The sequence below is a fragment of the Xiphias gladius genome, chromosome 13 (genome assembly GCF_016859285.1).
Source record: "Xiphias gladius isolate SHS-SW01 ecotype Sanya breed wild chromosome 13, ASM1685928v1, whole genome shotgun sequence".
NCBI classification, from domain to species: domain Eukaryota; kingdom Metazoa; phylum Chordata; class Actinopteri; order Istiophoriformes; family Xiphiidae; genus Xiphias; species Xiphias gladius.
The window spans coordinates 8,012,785-8,031,165 of NC_053412.1; the positions used below are offsets into that span (position 1 = coordinate 8,012,785).

The following is an 18,381-nucleotide window of genomic DNA, read 5'->3' on the forward strand; positions in this document are numbered from 1 at the left end:
TAACTCCCGCCCTCTGAACAAACACACACACGCACACACGCACACACACAAACACACACACACACACACACACACACCTCCCCTCTTTGTTTTGCAGCTGATCAGCAGAAGATAAAAGCCAGTTCCTGACAATAGCCGCCTCTCTGTTGGGGAGTCAGTGGGGAGATAATAATGTATTCTACTATAATGTATTCCTGTAGGTCAGCCTAGATTAGTGCATCTGCATGAAGAGGAATGGATTTCAACTCATTTAGCATTTAGAACAAGAGTTTCTTTCAACGGAATCTTATTATTGTTTTTATCCATGTGTTCTTACTGGAAAAAGTTACAGAAGTATGCCTGTAAATGATGAGAAATGTTGATTTTTTTTATCTTTTTAGGGTTTATTTATACAGTATGTCTGTACAATGAATAACAGTTGGTAACATCATGAAAAGAAATTATTTTTAATACAAGCTGAAGCTAAGAGGAAAAGTCACCATTTTTCCGTATTAAATTTAAAAAGTGGCAGTTGTTTGGTCGGGAAGCCGAGGTTTAACATAAAGTATTCCCATACTGGCTTTCTTTTATTCTTTCATTCAACTTTATTTTAAAGAATAAGGCTGACTTTTTAAAAAATATTTTCCTTATTATTATCTAAAACCGACAATAAATGTATCCCAATAACAAGTACTGTTTGTGGGCCCACAGCCTGCTAGGTTGCATAATATATGTGTCATTGAGTTCCACTCTTTTCCAAAAACTATTAAAAACACACTAGTGAGCCACACACATAGTATGCACTGCATAAAGGTATTTATGGTCGCGATGCATGCATAAGGCACATTCTGCGAAAAGATAAACAAAATCCATCTAACGCACAGTATTTTCAGGGATTTGTTCACACTAGGTTCAGAAAAATAAGGTTTAACACCAGCTATAAATTCTAGTGGAGATCCAAGATTTAAAAAAAAAAAATGTAATTATATCAGTTTGAATGTGGAAAAGCACTGAAAAATGATGTACAGCATATTTACATTTTATGCAATACAGCAGCCATAAATCTTGGCTGTTTAAATAGCAAATAGCATCATATACTGTAATTTCAGTGCCAGAACAAGCACATTTACAATATATAGATTGTAATACAGTATAGACAACCTTTTTTTTTTTACATGTAAAAAAACATTAAGCGGACTTTTGTGTGGAATGAAGAGATTAGGAGGTTAAACAGACCTCAAAACATCTCTCTGCTGTCATTACTGAATGTCTCACTGGTGCAAGATTTATAACGGGTCAAACAAAAGAAAAACAGGGCATTGCTACCCATATGTGTGATTGACACGTCTGCTGGCACAGGTTCAAGACACGCCCCTCGCTTCATGGCGCGTCTCACCCACACACACACACACACACACACACACACAGACACACGCATACATGCGGTGGCGGTGACATTTGTGAAGTCTCACAGAAGACGATCATAAATCTCAGTTTTATGAGCGACTCCGTTGAACTCTGCAAACTGTTGACCGCATCGCCTTGACATTCGGGACCATGCAGCACAGAAACCCCCGAGAGTGTTGATTGATTTGTCTCATGGGGGCAGTGAAAGCCACTCACTGTTAGGGCTGGACTAGTTTCTGCTTATAAAAGTCTTTGTGAATTAGCATCGTGACAAGTGGAGATTTGGCAGATGGCAGTGTTTGCCTCTAAAACATTTAAAGAATGCACAACATTTTTGCTTTTTCCATGTTTTTCCACACTAGAAATATAAACATGATTATTTAATTTAAATTATTTGGAAATGAGTCTTTGCTGAGTCAACAAGCTATAAAGGCAGCCAAACAGCTATCATCTGATGTGCAATTCTAAAAGGGAGAGAGGAAAGGAAGGCTTGAAAGATTGAATCCTTCAGGCTGGAATCCAATCAAGTCATTAGGGCCAGGTGGAGCCAGAGCCAAGTTCCCATTCCTTAGTTTTGGTGAGAAGACAAAAGCAGCAGTTCTCCCTGACACACCGAAAACTCTGGTTTTTGTGTGAAAAGTTGTAATGGGGTTCAGAGCAGCAGTTTTCGTGTTTCTCTTCTCATGTGGAAATCTTTGTGTTGCCTCGCAAAACTGGTTTAACTTCAGCACCAATGAGAGTCTGAGCCAAATCCCACAAGAAGAAGCGACAGCGAGCTTGCAGCTGCCAAGATCACCGCAGACAACAGATCATCAGTCAAACAGGACAGAGCAAAGTCATCCGGTCCGCTCTCCTGTCAGCTACCGGCTCAGGAGCTATCAGCTCAGGAACCCAGCCATCGTCGAACAAAAGCCGGCCCGGCCTCTTGTGGAGCAGATGCAAACTTTCCGAAACCCTCAGAGTCCAGAGACCAGAAAGCTGACCTCAGAGCAGCTGGAGCCGATGGAAACTGCCCTTGCTCAAAAGTTGTTAAAATTGCCAGTTAAAGGCCCAGATCTTAACCCACCTGTCACGCAGGAATCAAAAGTACCTTCTTATCTTTATGATTTCTATGCAGCCTTTTTGATCTACCCACCAAATACGCTCAGTGTAAATGAGTGTGAATGATTTTTGTAGGTGCTGGTGGAGTTAGAGCAGCGGGTGCCTGTGCCAGCTGACAGCGTGTCAGTGCGCTGTGGTGAAGGAGAAGTCACCGTAAAGGTCAAACAGAACTTCCTAGGTAATGGCTGCCAGTTACTTGTTTGAATTGATCAAGTGTGTTTTGTGTTTTTTTTTTTTTTTTTTTTTTTTCTTGTGTGGCACCAACACGGGTCCATTTAACATGCCTTCTGCTCTAATGTCTGGAAAAATAAAGGGCCAGGTTAGAGGCCCGAATTGGAAAATTGAATGGAACAGTGAAGATGGGACACTCACTGCTTATTACTGCAAATGGCACAGACTATGGACTCGGCGATCAATAGTGTTTCCTCTTATTTCTTCACTCCGAGGAGGGGCATCTTGGTGCTCAAATGCTGACTTTATAGCAACGCATTAAGAAACCTCTTTATTTGTCCTGTAGCTGAACCTCCACTTGCTGTGAGTGTTATTGACTGGAATAGGAAAAGAAATGGCCTTGGGTAATGGTCTTGATTTAACCTGTGCCTTTTTTGTCTTTGCTCTCAGGTAACGCTCAGCTGATCCGTCCAAGTGATCTGACCTTAGGAGGCTGCGCAGCAGTAGACACCGCCGACCACATTCTGCAGTTCCAGACGGAGTTACAGGGCTGCGGCAGCACAATGACGGTGCGTGGCTCTTGTGCCTCCTGTCCATCTACTCGTGTGTGTGTGTGTGTGTGTGTGTGTGTGTGTGTGTGTGTGTGTGTGTAGTCGTCGTAACTGTTTTGTGCTCTCTTTAGATGACCGAGGAAGCCCTCATCTACTCCTTTTCTCTGATGTATTCTCCAACACCCATTGGCAACACCTTCATTTTAAAGACCAACCCTGCTGAGGTGGTAATTGAATGCTACTATCAAAGGTAAAGCCTCATTATTTGGCATTTTCCCTCTTACGTACCAAGTCGAATATTAGCCCTGCTGTTAGCACAAATTAGGGTATCTGCAGGTCTTGAAAAGTCTCAAAACTTGTCACAGTTGTCTCAACAAACAAAACAAAAAAGGCCTGCAGCCCTGCAGAAACCCTGTTAATGTCATGTTATCCTCTCTACTCCCGCCTTTCCTTTTGCGGGTGAAGTGTATATATTCTTCTTCCACGATGAGCACCTCTCTAGCGAAATGCCCGTCCTTCCTGTGATTGTCCTCACAGGAGGCATTACGTGAGCAGCAACGCCGTGAGGCCCACCTGGCAGCAGTTTGCCTCCGACATGCTAGCAGACCAGCAGCTGCACTTCTCCCTACGTCTCATGACAGGTGGGAACACGATAAGAAAAAGGGGGGGGGGGGCAACAAACTTGAAGCTGATTTTCTGCAGCGGTGGGGAGCAAAAACTTTGATTTGCAGAAGGCAGTTTGACTAATTTCCCCAGCCAAGGGTGTAATTACAGTCACTCAGGGCCTCGCAGACTTCGCCGTGACTGTTAAAGACTCGAAGCAGTGACTTGATATACAGGGGTGAAACTTTTCATGCATGGTGATGAGCTGAAATTGCATGCCTTGTAGGCTGCAGCTGACCCAGCAGGGTCACTTGCACAATAAAGCGATCAATAAACAGCTGATTATGTTCCCTAATTAATTCCAAGCTGCCCACTGCAGATAGTGACTGCACCAATTGGTTCATCTAAAAAGCTAGCCTAACAGCACCTCACCACATCTCCTGTGATTTACTTATTGTAAAATTTGCATGGACTGTATGATGTTATGAAGAAAATTATGAACGTTTAAAATGAGTTTTTGCAGGCACAGACCCTCATCTGTGTTTCTTATCCAGGTTAATGATGATTTTAATCCATTTATTGCCTTCTTTAAAGTACTTTTCTCTTACTGTTTCCGTACCATATCCTCTTCTCTGCCGCTGCACTGACCCTCTTTTCCCCCATGGGCATCATTTAACTTTCATCTAATCGGATTGATGGCCCCAGCATTACTTTTCCGCTTATATTTTTTTTCCTTCTGTATTTGATTAGAGGACTGGCAGTCACAGAGGCCTTCCAGTGTTTACTTCCAGAGTGACGTGATGCACATTGAGGCGGCGGTCCTCCAGGGTCACCACGTTCCACTGAGGGTCTATGTGGACAGCTGTGTGGCCACTGTGAACCCTGACCCCAGTTCGCAACCCAGATACCCCTTCATCAACAACCACGGGTGAGAAGCTGTCGCTTAGCTTCGCAGTACACTTCAACAGGCCAGAAATTAAAGCTGAATATAAACAAGTGCATGTACAGTATTTGCCTAAAAGACTCAGCTAATCATAATAATCAAGATTAATGTTTGGAAAAAAACAGTTGGATATCTTACTGAACCTATTAAGAGCATTTATTGTCCTGTGAAGAGTTGGAATCAGTGGCCGGCTCTGTGTTTATGAATATGAATCCGGTGCCTGTATTTTGCCATATAAGGTGTCTAACTGATGGTAAGCTGACAGGAGCCAAGTCTTACTTCATGCAGAGGAGCCAGGAGGATAAACTTCATTTCCTGCTGAAAGCCTTCAGGTTCCACCAAGATCACAGGAATTCGGTAAGTACAGCTAGTGTGAGATGTGTTTTTTTTTTTATGCAGTTTTTAAAGTTTGGATCATGTATGGTGTAGTCAGACATTTGACTTTTCAGGCAGATTTTCTTTTACTTTCTATTTGAGGTCTGGTAACTGGAGAAAGGTGTGTGGGTTTTTTTTTTTTTTTTTTTTTTTTTTTTAAATCTGGTGTTATGTTAGCCTCTTACGTGCTAAGTTGGCTCATAATAAATACTTGTAAGTGTTGTTTGAAGGCCATACTATCTTCAGAAGCTATTTCTGCTTTGTTCAAATACTTTCCAACTGAATTAATGAATGCCTTCTCAGGTAACATTTTAAAATCAGTAACTATGATAGACTGAAGAAGCCAAAACGGATCTATGCCATTAATGGGATGATTAATATGACATTAATATAAACTCAGAAAAATCTGTACATTAGTGCTTTGGATGAATCTTATGCAAATAGGAAATTCTACTTCCAAATGCAACTCACTGCTTTAAAATCTTTTAAGCGCCTTTAATTGCCTTCATTGAGGTTTTGGTGCAAAACTTAGTTATCGTACAATCCAAAAAACTTTGGTTACATAAGCATACATAGGGACCCAAAAAGGGGATTTCATACACAACTATATTTTCAGCAGTAGATCGCGGACTAGCCCTTTTGTAATGAGATGCAAGATAAAATAATTTGAGTTTACATTCCCTCTCAGAAATATTGAATTTTGTCTAACTTGAGGTGCTGAATCATATCTTTCAGCAGGGCTGGGTGGGTTCCTGTTTAGTAAAATCAGTCAAGTGTACAGGTTAACAACGTTACAAAAGACACAGTTAGACTGATCACTTGACCTCTCTAGATTTTAGATAGAAACTGAAATATTTCAGTCCAGTAATTTCCAATGTTCAAGTAGTTCTCAAAAAACAAGTGTAAGTGCAAACTAGCATCATGAGAACATCACATGAATTGGTAAAGATGCAGCCTGTGCAATATTTTTGAATTGTGGCAATCTATGTTAAATACTGTGTGTCAATACCTTTTTTTTTTTTTTTTTTTTTAATGTGTGTAACTTCTTAGCTCTACATCACATGTCATCTGAAAGCAACAACAGTCTCTGTTCCCATTAACTCGCACTACAAAGCGTGTTCATTCCTGACTGAAGCTAACAGGTCAGTTCCCACAAATGGGTAGGTGACTGTTTGGTTCATTTCTTTAATTTGGCCGATTTTTGTGTGTATATGCAACCACTCACCCTTAACCCTGTAACAAGCACACGTTCAAAGATTTTTCAAGTATTTTTTTTTTTTAATTTTTTCTATTTTTTTTCCTGCTTTACCATGACTTTAATGCTATGAAAAGCTTTGCTCAGCCTCTCCTAACAGAATGCGCTTTTTGGCTCCGGACAGATGGGTGGCGTCAGGTGGAGACAATGAGGTGTGTAGCTGCTGTGAAAGCAGGTGCAGTGAGCGGAGATGGAAAAGAGGCCTCGCAGCAGATTCTGGTACAGTTTACTGAAGCACCGCAACATTGGACTCACGACTCCTGAACATTTGATACTAACCCAGAGGGGATATTTTGATACCATCAGTAGTGCCCTTATGAAAAAATGTTTTTTTTTTTTTTTTTGGTACGATCATTAAAAAGCTATCACAAAAATTGATTTGTGTGTGAATTTGGCATTTTTTTTTATAGTAGTTATGAGGTCGAGCCTTACTGACCTGAAACTATCTGAATGGTCCCAATATAGCCAACCTCTCCAATTATATTAGAAAAAGAACCCAAGTGGTTTCTAGCAACGCAGTCAAATAAAATCACCCCCAGACTAATAGACAAGCAGAGGTTCCGCCCATGTTTGGACAAGCTTACTTGCTTTCATTTGGCGCACACACTATTTGTGCAGCTTTTGGAGGACTGATTTTGAGCTAATCCCTTTTTAATTGTCCAACCAATCAGTCGTGTCTCGAATGTATGACTCTGCTGGCTGGTGGTGTTTTTTTGTTTTTGTTTTTTTTTTTTTCTTCGTCCTTCATCCTCCACCTGTTGGACTTGAATGTCTTCCTCCAGATCTGCAGTGGGAGGGGACGGCTGCTCTGGGCCCCATCCTGCTGGAGGAGCTGACTGAGGTGTCCGAGCCTCCTCCAGAGCCAGTCTCTCTGCTCCACACACACGAGGCGATTCAAGCGGGTAAGACGCCGCCGGTGGATTTCAAACATGTAACAACATAACTGGAAAAAAATGCATTCAGGTTCACTTTTTGCTAAATGCTGTAACTAATGGAACTGACTATGTTTTTCTAATACTCCTCCTCCCTCAGCTTCTTATCCATTGATAGCCCTGCTGTGTGGAGTGGGTGCAGCATTGGCTGTGATGTTGCTGGTTTTCACGGGTGCCATCACTTGCAGCAGATTACACAAGCCCACTGGACACTACGTCTGTAGCTGATTTAGGACAATAAACGATTTATAGCCAAGCCTCATTTTTCTTTGCTCCTCCTTTTTTGCGCTGCGCTAAAGGAGCACTGTTTTTTTTCAACCGTCTCAAGAAACAAGCACAAACCCCGTAGACGCTTCACTTCACCCAAAAAGATTTTTCTCAACCGCTGTGGATTGTCTTTAGAGTTAAACTGACAGTATTTCTCTGCAGGAGATGGTTCTATTTGGTAGCATCGGTACAGTTACTGTTGCTCAGGTGTGTGTGCGCTGTATACCAAGTGTTTGCTTTCCGGGCTTAAAAGGGGTTAAGCTGAAGTGTGCAGCCTTGCAGTAGATGACCTGGCTGATAAAATGTATGATGTGTACCCAATGAGGGACTGTATATTGCATTGTATATCGGTCAGCATGCTTTAATACAAGGCAGGGTTTTAGACTGCGTTTTTTTTTTTTTAAAGGTATGATGCAAGAAATAGCTCACTAAATCTGGTTTGAAAAATATACAGGGGTGTGTTTAGAATGTTTTAAAATGGGGAGCCCGGTGGGGGTGGCCAGTGAGTGACCCTCTTTTTTTTTTTTTTTTTTTTTATATACACACATTAGTTTGCATATACAAGTGCTGTACACAAACATGACAACAAATGCAAGTGTACAATGCATGAAATGACCCAAATGTTGGCCTTATGCTGAATTCATGTATGGGTGATTTGTATGTTTAATTTTTGGGGAGCCTGCAGCTAGTCCAGCCATTGCACCAATCTCAGGGAGATAATTTAATGCACACCATTACTACTGAGCTGCCGTGTAATTCACTTGAGCTGCTTGAGATTTTACCATCTTTATAGTAATCTGCATGTAAAACAAAGAGAAGCTTTTTTTTATAAATGAAATGAAAAGCAGTGCCTTCTGGCTCCACGCTGCGAGGTAAAACTTAAGTACCATCCCAGTAACAATAGTCATATTTTAGCTTCAGGCCATTTTCGGCTCTTCCCTTTAATTCACCTCCTCCAGATTTCTGCCAGTGGTGGAGTATTCGTGAAATGGGGCTCATCATGAAGTGTTGCTCACAAGCCCAGGAAGACGGATAGACATAATTAAAAAGCCCATAAAGGCGAGAGCAGGGGCTTTTATTACAGTAATATGTGGAGGCTTTGGTTTAATGGGGTGTTTGTTCCCGTGTGCAGGGCTGACAGTTGCGCTCGTTTACTACCGGACTGATGCTGACCCCCTCCCATCTCCACCACACCAGAGGCTAATAAAAAGCCATACCTAATGATGCACCAGCAGGACACATGACAGCGACAAGCATGCACACTCAGAGGCACAGTAATAGACACACACCCACAAGCCTCTCCGTAAAAAGAATCATTGAGGATGTGGAAAAAGGATCTTATTGTGGTTTTCAGAAAGAATAGAGAACAAAAAACAGAAGGGAACAAGAAATTATTGGTCACTAGGTGTCGGCCACATGGGTTATGAGAAGTATAATTTGCTCTGTTCCGTACACTGTTAAACACAGTTTAAAGTAGCATTACTTGACTTTTTCTGCATTTTGACATAACTGCCCCCTTATAAAGTTAATATAGCAAATATGTTAGCAAACATTTGCCTATTTAAACATCAGGCACAGGGCAACATTAGCATCCATTAGTAGTGTTTATGGCCATGCGATAAATCTAATCACTCTCCTTTTAGCTCTGATTTGGACTCCACCGGGAAATGTCAGGGAAAATATCTGGCTCTTTAACTGCTCAATGCTACAGTGCATTCACCAGCCAGTTGGCTGGGCAGGTAGCGTACAGTGGATTTACCAGAACTAGCTGTCGCCGCTGGAACCAAAGTTGAAAAGGGCAGTGAGACTTAACCCGAACATTAAAGTTGCAGGCTGTAAAACCAAAACAATGAACTGAAAGATGCTAAGACACTCTGTAGAGGTGATAATTCTCTGTGCGTTACAACTAGGAACAACTTAATATGACACACTGATATTTGACCCATTGTTATTAAAATATTGATTGGCGCAGCTTTAAAGCTACATCAGGCCATTTCACATATCAGGCGTCCAAGGTAAAGGCAAATATTTGGAGAGATTGCACAGAATTACAAAAGGTGATCACTGTAGATTGTCTGATGTGTGATTCCTTCCCCCTAAAGGATACCAAGGGGGCAGTACTAGGGTAAGAGCTGGATCCGGACACCTGTGGGGCCCCAATATTATGTCATCAGAGGGAAAATAAATCCTAGCTATGCCCCTGTGCAATCTGCTGTACAATTCAATTTTTTTGCAAACAATATACAATGTTTTCAAGGCCCTTTTCTCCATTACATCCTGACTTTCAGACACAATGCTGCCAAGACAAGTGTGTTTCTCTCTTACACACAAACCTTGCCTGCAGCTTTACAAGGAGTCAACACATTGTAAAAGGCGTTAATGCCACAGAGGCTCATCATCATCATCATACTGGAGATGGTCGCCCGCCCACAGATGTCTAACGGTTATAGTGGCATGGACCCAAGTTGACAAGTAAAATGGCAGAGTCCTGAATCAGCCGTTTTTCCTCGACAGGATGTGTGACCCCAAAGGGCACAGGCACACACGCATGCAGCGAGCGCACACACACACACACACACACACACACACACACACACAGACCATCAAAAGTAATGGTGTGTGTCCAGTGGCAGGCAGGGAGAGTCCTCTAATGTCTGGCAGCCTTAACGATATTATTGCTGTAGATGGAGCGTGCTGGGGAATATTGTTCCACACCATTGGTATGCTGCAGACGTCCACTCATACCACACGCTGGTGGTGATGACAGAAGTTGGTATTAGCACCAGACCTGTTGGGTGATGCTTTTGACAAAGAAACCACAACATGTGGATTCCTCCTCGAGACAAGAAAACTGCAGTTATTTTAAACTGGAGAGTGGATTTATGTGCTTTTTTTTTTTGAGCAATACAAACATGGGGGACCATTATCAAAGAGATGGTGCTGTGTTATTACCCTGAGCCTTTGAAATTCAAGGCAGACAACTCTATCATTTACTAGAGATATTATCTGACTTAAAATATTAACCGCTTTGAATTTAAATAAATATCAAAGGCTGTTTAATTTAAGCCACGAATGCTTGTTGTGTTATTATAAGCCTCTGATACAGATCGTAAAAACACATCTGGTCTGGTCTGGAGAAATGCATGTGCTCACAAACATGCACGTGACCTCTGTCCAGGCTCATAATGAACCCTCTTAATTAATAGAGAAAAAGGTTGCTAACGAAGGAAATGGATTTAATTAGCCCGGTCTTAGCCCAGGCACATGTGCGCACCATAAGACACGCACACGTGCACCCACACACACACACAAAACAATTAAGCCTCTTTTATCCTGGCTAATGGCTTCAGTGACTCAGAGCCTTTCTCATTAAGACTATCAATAATATGCTGATTACATGCATCCACCGGTCTCCTTTATCAGGGCACAAAGGGACGAGTGTGTGTCTCTGAGGTTTCAGGGGCGGGGCAGTCTGTCTGCACGACCTTATCGGCTAAAATAGACGTTTGAATTGTTTGGCTGGAGAAACCAAAAGAGGCTACGCTTTGTCGTGTCTTTATTTTCTGCGGTCTATCTTATCAAGGAGGCCACGTGTGTCACAGGGAGGAAATGCCTATGAAGTTGTGCTGCTGAGGGCTTTTATGGGGGCGAGATAATAGACTGAGGAGTGATGGTGACTATAGGGCTTCAGATCTGTCTGCTTGTCTGATTGTGTGCCACCAACCCCTGCTGGCTTTCAGTCAAATAAGTTCTTGCCTCCCTGTGGAACTGTTGGGCTGACATATGTCCATCTCTGTTTCTATGTTGTTTTAATCACCTTTTAACACGTATTTATACATGTATGCCATTTATTTCACATTTGGCACATCTAAATTAAAGTTAAATCTTTAGGTATATACCTGTACATTTAAGTGGTCTCTACACCAGCGTCAGACCCAAAACAGCACTGCATTAAAAGCAAAGGAGGAGGCTGCGGTTTTGGTGCTAATTTCGGTCTGAACGTAGCCTTACCCTGTTTGACCAGAGAAATAGAAATACTTGGATGATGTAAGTCAACCCCCGGTCCTGTAAAAAATATCATCATTGTGCATTTTTATCCAAGCAAGTGGCAGTGCTGGAGGGATGAGTGTCCGTCAGCTTTTGGTCCAAATGGAAATCTCTCAACCGACGTGTGGATAGTTTGCCGGGAAATTTTTGTGCAGACATTCATGGTCCCCAGAAGTTGAATCCTAATGTCCTTTGTGATCCTCTGACTTTTCATCTGATGTCATCTAGCGTCAGGTCAAAATTTCAATTTAGCTTACTTGTATGTTGTGTTTAGTACTAATATTTTTTTTCATTTCATAGTTCAAACTCGTAATTATCCACAGCTATGGCTAAATTTCCTCCACAGGCTTCAATTAAGTTTCACTTCTTTATCCATTGATCACAAACTTTTAATCCATCTACTTACCTCTCTTTCTCTTTCAGACCCTATACACTGAGGTGTGTATAAGTGTGTGTATTCGACAGACATAGTAAAGTAAGATAGACAGGCGTCTGTCACACGGGCAGGAAGACAATAGGTCTGTGCTTTGACCTTCAGTCTCTTCCTGTTGTAACAGACACTGGGGTCCCTCCCAGAGGAGGACAGAGGAAAGCGGTAGCTTGACCTGCCGAGCCACACCTTCACCCCCCCCTACCATACCGCGGCCCCAAACATCCCTGATGGGGGCTGCCACGCTCCCTCTGATCTCCACTGTTTTCCAGCTCATGCTATTGTCAGAATTGTTTTTCATCCAAGTTCTAAGGGTGTCATGAGGCCACCTATAGAGCCGACAGGTAGACCTTTGTTTGGTTACAAGCCTCTTTTTTTAAAAACTTGATTGAGTACAAGATACTTGAGTTTTACTGAATCATGACAGGTAACTTAGAATAAACTGAATAAATGCTTGCTAGGAATAATATTGCTCTTATTCAGGTATCAAGTTTATAGTGATAATTCATAACAAACACATTGTTTTACAAAATTCAGTTTTACAAATGAATCAAAAACTGTCAAAATGACACATTAACGTTTTTGATTTTGTTATTTTTGAAGAGTGGAACAATGGAAGACAACTCACTGCATTAAAAAAAAAGACTTTTTTGACAAAGTAATCATAACTCAATGGCCACTTACAGCTTTTCCCAGAGCTTTCAGCTGAGTTTGCTCCAGATAAAGCTAGAAAGTGGACATTGACTTAAGATTATGTTTTTAAAGGTCAGAAATGAACTTCCACACTCAAATAATATACTTTTTTTTTAATGGTCAAAATCTATGCTGCAAAGGCTAAAATATTCAGACTTTTAGCTCCAAGTTAAGGTCCTTCTCCCTCCTACATTTCCAATAATGCAACCGAAAGCATGAGCATGAAAGTTCATTCTAGGAAAGAGTAGCGTGACAAAAAATTAAAACAAAATATTAACTGAAGGTCCACTTGCTTGAGTTTTTGCAGAACTTCCATCTGAATTTCATGGTTTTTGTCAGTGTGATAGAAAAAGCTAGTAAGTGAGGCTTTGAGTCGAGATTTTTTTCGGCAGAACCTCCCAAAAACATTGTTCAGTAACGCTCTTTGGTGTGGGAGCGATCGTATATTGTCCGTTTTTCTACCTCTGGACAACCGTTCACAGCTAAAGATTGCAAAAACAGAGAGAGCTCAGGAAGGATTAATTCACTGAAACCGTTTCTTAAATCTGTGGTGCCCTTTCTCACAAGATAAGTTCTTCCAAAACAGCATTCTTCTCCACCGTATGTAGATGTGTCACATGAGCCAAATGCAACAGCTCCCAAAATGGAAATAAAGTGTTTCTTGGACGCCTGTGCTCTCATGGCTCCTCGTCAGCTGTGCCAACAACACCGTACAGAACCTCGCCGACCTAAACACCCACCATACAAGACAAATAAATCACCACGCTGGGAAGCATCTGCACCAGGGAAGTTAACACGGATGTGACTTGCTGTAGAACAGATGTCTTTTCTAACTGAAATAACATCAGATTCATCCCATCGTGAACTCAACACCTTCCTTTTAACTACCAGGAGGATAACCACAACAAAAGGCCCCCCTTCCGTTTATTCCTGCTTTAGATGTGGGTTTTTTCGGTAGACAATGGAAGAAAATATTCTGGCCTTCGTGTTTGATGTGGACTTTTTTACTCGGGTGTTATTCATGTGCTTTAATGGGAATGTGCTGAACAATGTTTGATCACAGCTCTCAGGTGCACGAAGGAGGAACAAGGCCACAGACAAAGGATAATAAAAATTAAAAACTCACAACTCTCATTTATAGATTCTAATGTACACATATTTGTCCTACAGACCACGACCTTTAATCCTGATTGGCAGACTGAGAGTGGATGAACACACAGCATACAAACACACTCCTTTATCATTCAAAGTGTGCCAGAGCTATCAACCTGAATAAATAAATCCCCCTCTTATCGCACAACACAAAACTGGATAAGGGCTCCCACTGGGTCTGGATGGAGGAAGCTGTCATCACCTCTATTTTGGTTTGCCTTTGCCTCATACAGAGACAGAATCCTGTTTTTCTCTTCAATCCATCCTCCTGGTTTTCAATCCCCGGAGAGTCATTTCCCTCCATGTGCGTGAGACGTGTGTGTCCCACCACTCCATCCATACATGATACCTCTTTCCTGCTTATCTTCCACACTGGGCCTATATCTTTCAGCGGCTGATAAATCCTCAGCGTTGCAGAAATTTCCACGTTAGGAAGAAAGAAAATGTGATTTTCCACATTGTCGGCCTTTGAACCTGTTTACGAGATATATTTGCCGTCACTCGTCTCTACACCATTCCCGTCCTTTGTCACGTGCGCCAGGCCTTTCTATGCCTGTTTTGACACCTGTAGCTGCTCTGAGCAGGGGGCGCTAGTTTTACCCGCAACCCAATTTCAAGAAACCACAGGTTGTTATTAAATTCAGATAGTTTATAATGTTCCTATGTACTGCAGAGCCTTTGCTTTATCAATAAACACTGTAACAAGAATCCGGACGCGTGACTTAGAAATAACGCACAATGAAAAATGTATACATCTTGCTAGATTCCTAATTTCCAACAATACCTACTATTCCACTGTTTGGATTTCTAGTCTACACAGGGTGAGATAAATTTGTCAGGAATACTCACTGTTACCCTTTGATGATGTGGGCCTCCATGAAGTCTCTATTATACAGGGTTTTCCATTCATCACGGCCATACAGTGTGTCGTTGAGCTTCCCTCACAGAGCAACATTGCCACCTGCAGCCAGAAGGAGTAAATAAAATGACTAAAATGGACGTTCGTGTGGCTTATCAGGCATTCCCAATCAAACGCAGATAAAGTATTTTTATATTTATAAGAGCATGTAGGCTTTAATAAAGCCTCTTCGTATCATTCAAAACATCTATGACCTGGCAGCTTGAGTGGAGAGTCATCCAGCTTTTGTACTAGGACATGTTAACAGGCTGTGTCTTCTTTAAGCGGTTGCTTATTTCATCTGGAAGGTTGTCTCCACCTTCATTTTTGCAAAACTCACACGAGACACACATTTTTTAACATCACGCAGAAGGAGGATACAGAATAGACCCAGGTCACACGTGTCACCACGGACCAAGCTGAAACAAGTTCTCAAGAACTGACTTTTACTTAATGACTTTCACTGTCACGTCATCTTCCCTGTTGCCTTCAGGAAATTTAGTTAATGGATAAAACCACAGAGTTTTGCAGTTAAAGTGCACCACAAAGTGCAGTTATTTGTGGATTAATATCCCTTATTGTTCTGCTGGTCACGTCTTTCATAGTGAGGTTTTCTATTTTGTTTTTGTCTCCCTTTTTTTTTTTTTTCTACTATGACTGTGCAAGATGGAAGCTATTCCCTTTGCCATGCCCCACTCCTGCGGCAGGCTATGGTAGGACACATTATGAAATGGCTGGGGTGCAGGGATTAAAGATGGCTCTTGTTGTTGGGTGTTCTTCGTGTATTATGTGTTTCCTTTTTTACGACAGGGATTTGTGGAGTTTGAACTATGCTAGAGACCTAAAGTCCGGATACCTCAGCCTCTGCTGCTTCGGTTTTGACCATCCTTCGTTTAATCTGTCTCTAGCGAGTCCCCCAACTCTATGGGAGTAGAGCACTAAATCACTGGAGGACCCCTGACCGTAAGGACTGTATGTGTGCAAAGCCAGAAAGCGTGGTAAAGGTGGTCAGATGGGTTTCACAATCTACAACATAAGACGCCCTCTATCCCTAGACCCTCAGGTCAGAGGAGGAAACTCTCACTGTGCCATGAATTGTATTTTGTGTCTGCTGATATGAATCTTATATACAGTCTTATACAGACTATCACATGATATGTTGAATGCGTTTATAATTGTTATTATTCAAACTGAGCCTGCTGTCCATTTGTTCGTAGGGTATTAATGATGAAATTTGAGAAAGTGCAGTTATTTGTTGGAATGGAAAGGCTGTAATTTCTAAGATAAAACTGCTTGATGTAGGTTAGGTTGTTGAGCCTAGAGCCTGATGATTGCTTTTAGTGACATTTACATTTGATTTGATACACACTGAGTTAAAGGTCATGAAGCAGCTTCTCTATGTAGAAGCCATGTTCTTTCCAGAACATTGGTAAAAGTGGGATTAGTTCTATGCCAGACTGATGGGGGGGAAAGGTACAGCCAAGGTGTTTGTTAGCCTTCCGTCAAGTCACGAGAGTGTTTGTGTGTGCGTGTCTCCAACCACTATCTGTAGCGTGAGTGCAGGGAATGTGAACTTGGCCTGTTAGCTCTGGAAAGAAGGTGACGTTCACTTGTATTTATGTGTATTTCTTTCTTTCTTTCTTTTTTTAAATCACAGTTGAAGACAATCATGTGTGCTGTGGTTGGAAAATTAGACTTCCAGGTGCATAGTACTCTATCGGCCGTGGCCAGTAGATGGAGCAGTCAACCCGCTATTGGAGTTTATCAACTACAATAGAAGACAGCTTTCCACTAGTGACACACATCATTTCACAGAATTAAAGCAGGCAATTTATCAGAATCATTCTGCCTATTTGTCTATATTTTAGCATATAGAATATAAAGGATTGGCAGGCCCTATATGAGTATACTTCAATGGCCTCCTTTGGATTATGGTCAGGACTGTGTCTACAGCTCAGAGGTCATGCATACAGTATATGAGAGTGTCCAAGTGTGTGTTGGAAAGGTTTGTAATTGATTCAGGCCCTGGCGCACTGCTCGTGCACAAACACACTCACACAAACGCACGCTCGCATCCCTAAATACCCTTCCAAATACAAATCACACAGCAAATATATCACCATGGTTACCATGGTGGTAATATAATAATTGCTGTGCTTGAAGGAGGCTCTGACTGATGACACTCGCAAGGCCACTTAGAAATCAATGATTACAGAGAAAATGTGGCGTGTGATTCGTTTAGCAGCCCGATGAATGCGCGAATGCCAGTTTGATCCACTGAGCCGGATGGAGAGCGGAAAAAACCGAGCGGGAAGATGTGAATGTCAGGAAATAAGAGTGGCATGTGCGTGAGCATGTGTGTTCATTGCTCTTCTCAGCTCACATAATCACTGGATTGTTGTTGGTTCGAAAGCGTTGTGTCAGTGTTGTGTGCATCCTGTTATCGTTCTTTTGGAAGCTGCTTTCCAAGCCAGACTTCACTAACAACTGGCAAAATTTAAGGTCATTGATCATTTTCAAAATGCTCTCTTCGTGATATTGTTTCAAAATGTGGTATGTCTCAAAGTAGCACTAACGATCTCACTTATGTTTGTTATGTCACACAGTTTGTGGTAATTTTATTAATTGAGGATGTATTTATCAATGTTATATGTACCACTAGAGCACATTAAAAACTGAAATGATGGAGGCCTTATGATGGCAACACCTGCATTATTACCTCATCTTGAGGCCCCATCTTGTAGTGGGGCCCTGAGTTGCAATCTAGTTATAAAGTCTTTATTGTTTCAGCATACCTATATTTCGTTTACATGGTGCATTTTAATAAATACATTGGTGATTAATCAAGTCATTTGGAACTTAAATCTGCAATTACTAACAATACATACATAATCAGACAGTGTAAGAACCAGGGAGTTTCAATAGGGGCCCAGAGCTCGATTTTCCCTGGAGCCCCTTAATTCTGATTTCAATGCAAATGTCTTTGAACATAGTGGAAGTTCCAACTTTTTCTTTTGTTTTGAAAGTTGCAAACTGAGTTAATAATGTGAAAAGCACAGAAGGTGATGTAAAAGATGACCTGAATAGATGCGCAGAACAAGGCTCAGACCAAAATAACAAAATTATTTTAGTGGCACAAATACAGCTCTGGAAAAAAAGAGACCACTGCAAAATTATCAGTTTCTCTGATTTTACTATTTATTAGGTATGTGTTTGAGTAAAATGAACATTTGTGTTTCATTTTATAAACTACTGACCTCATTTCTCCCAAACTCCAAATAAAAATATTGTCCTTTAGAGCATCTTCTTCTTGATCACTTTCCAGAGGTTTTCAACGGGGTTCAGGTCTGAAGATTGGGCTGGCCATAACAGGGTCTCGATCTGGTGGTCCTTTATCCACACCTTGATTGACCTAGCTGTGTGGCATGGAGCATCATCCTGCTGGAAAAACCAATCCTCAGAGTTGGGGAACATTGTCAGAGCAGAAGGAAGCAAGATTTCTCCCAAGATAACCTTGTACGTGGCTTGATTCATGCGTCCTTCGCAAAGACGCATCTGCCCGATTCCAGCCTTGCTG

At 41.6% G+C, this 18,381-nt stretch overlaps 1 protein-coding gene across 1 annotated transcript; it reads left to right on the top strand.

Annotated features, from left to right (window-relative positions):
* The first annotated feature begins 1,852 nt into the window (after positions 1 to 1,852).
* LOC120797929 (zona pellucida sperm-binding protein 3-like) lies at positions 1,853 to 7,579 on the top strand. Its single transcript, XM_040141731.1, has 11 exons — positions 1,853 to 2,472; positions 2,563 to 2,665; positions 3,109 to 3,227; positions 3,341 to 3,459; positions 3,747 to 3,850; positions 4,563 to 4,740; positions 4,995 to 5,112; positions 6,181 to 6,272; positions 6,510 to 6,604; positions 7,168 to 7,287; positions 7,418 to 7,579. The coding sequence occupies exons 1-11, from the start codon at positions 2,032 to 2,034 to the stop codon at positions 7,543 to 7,545; spliced, it is 1,617 nt and encodes a 538-aa protein (XP_039997665.1). The 5' UTR covers positions 1,853 to 2,031; the 3' UTR covers positions 7,546 to 7,579.
* Positions 7,580 to 18,381: the final 10,802 nt, after the last annotated feature.

Bases quoted from the DNA above. Each gene is read 5' to 3' on its own strand.
- LOC120797929 (XM_040141731.1), top strand. From the start codon at position 2,032: ATGGGGTTCAGAGCAGCAGTTTTCGTGTTTCTCTTCTCATGTGGAAAT. The intron at 3,851-4,562 runs GTGGGAACACGA...GTATTTGATTAG, and splicing joins CTCCCTACGTCTCATGACAG to AGGACTGGCAGTCACAGAGG. The intron at 4,741-4,994 runs GTGAGAAGCTGT...TTGCCATATAAG, and splicing joins CCCTTCATCAACAACCACGG to GTGTCTAACTGATGGTAAGC.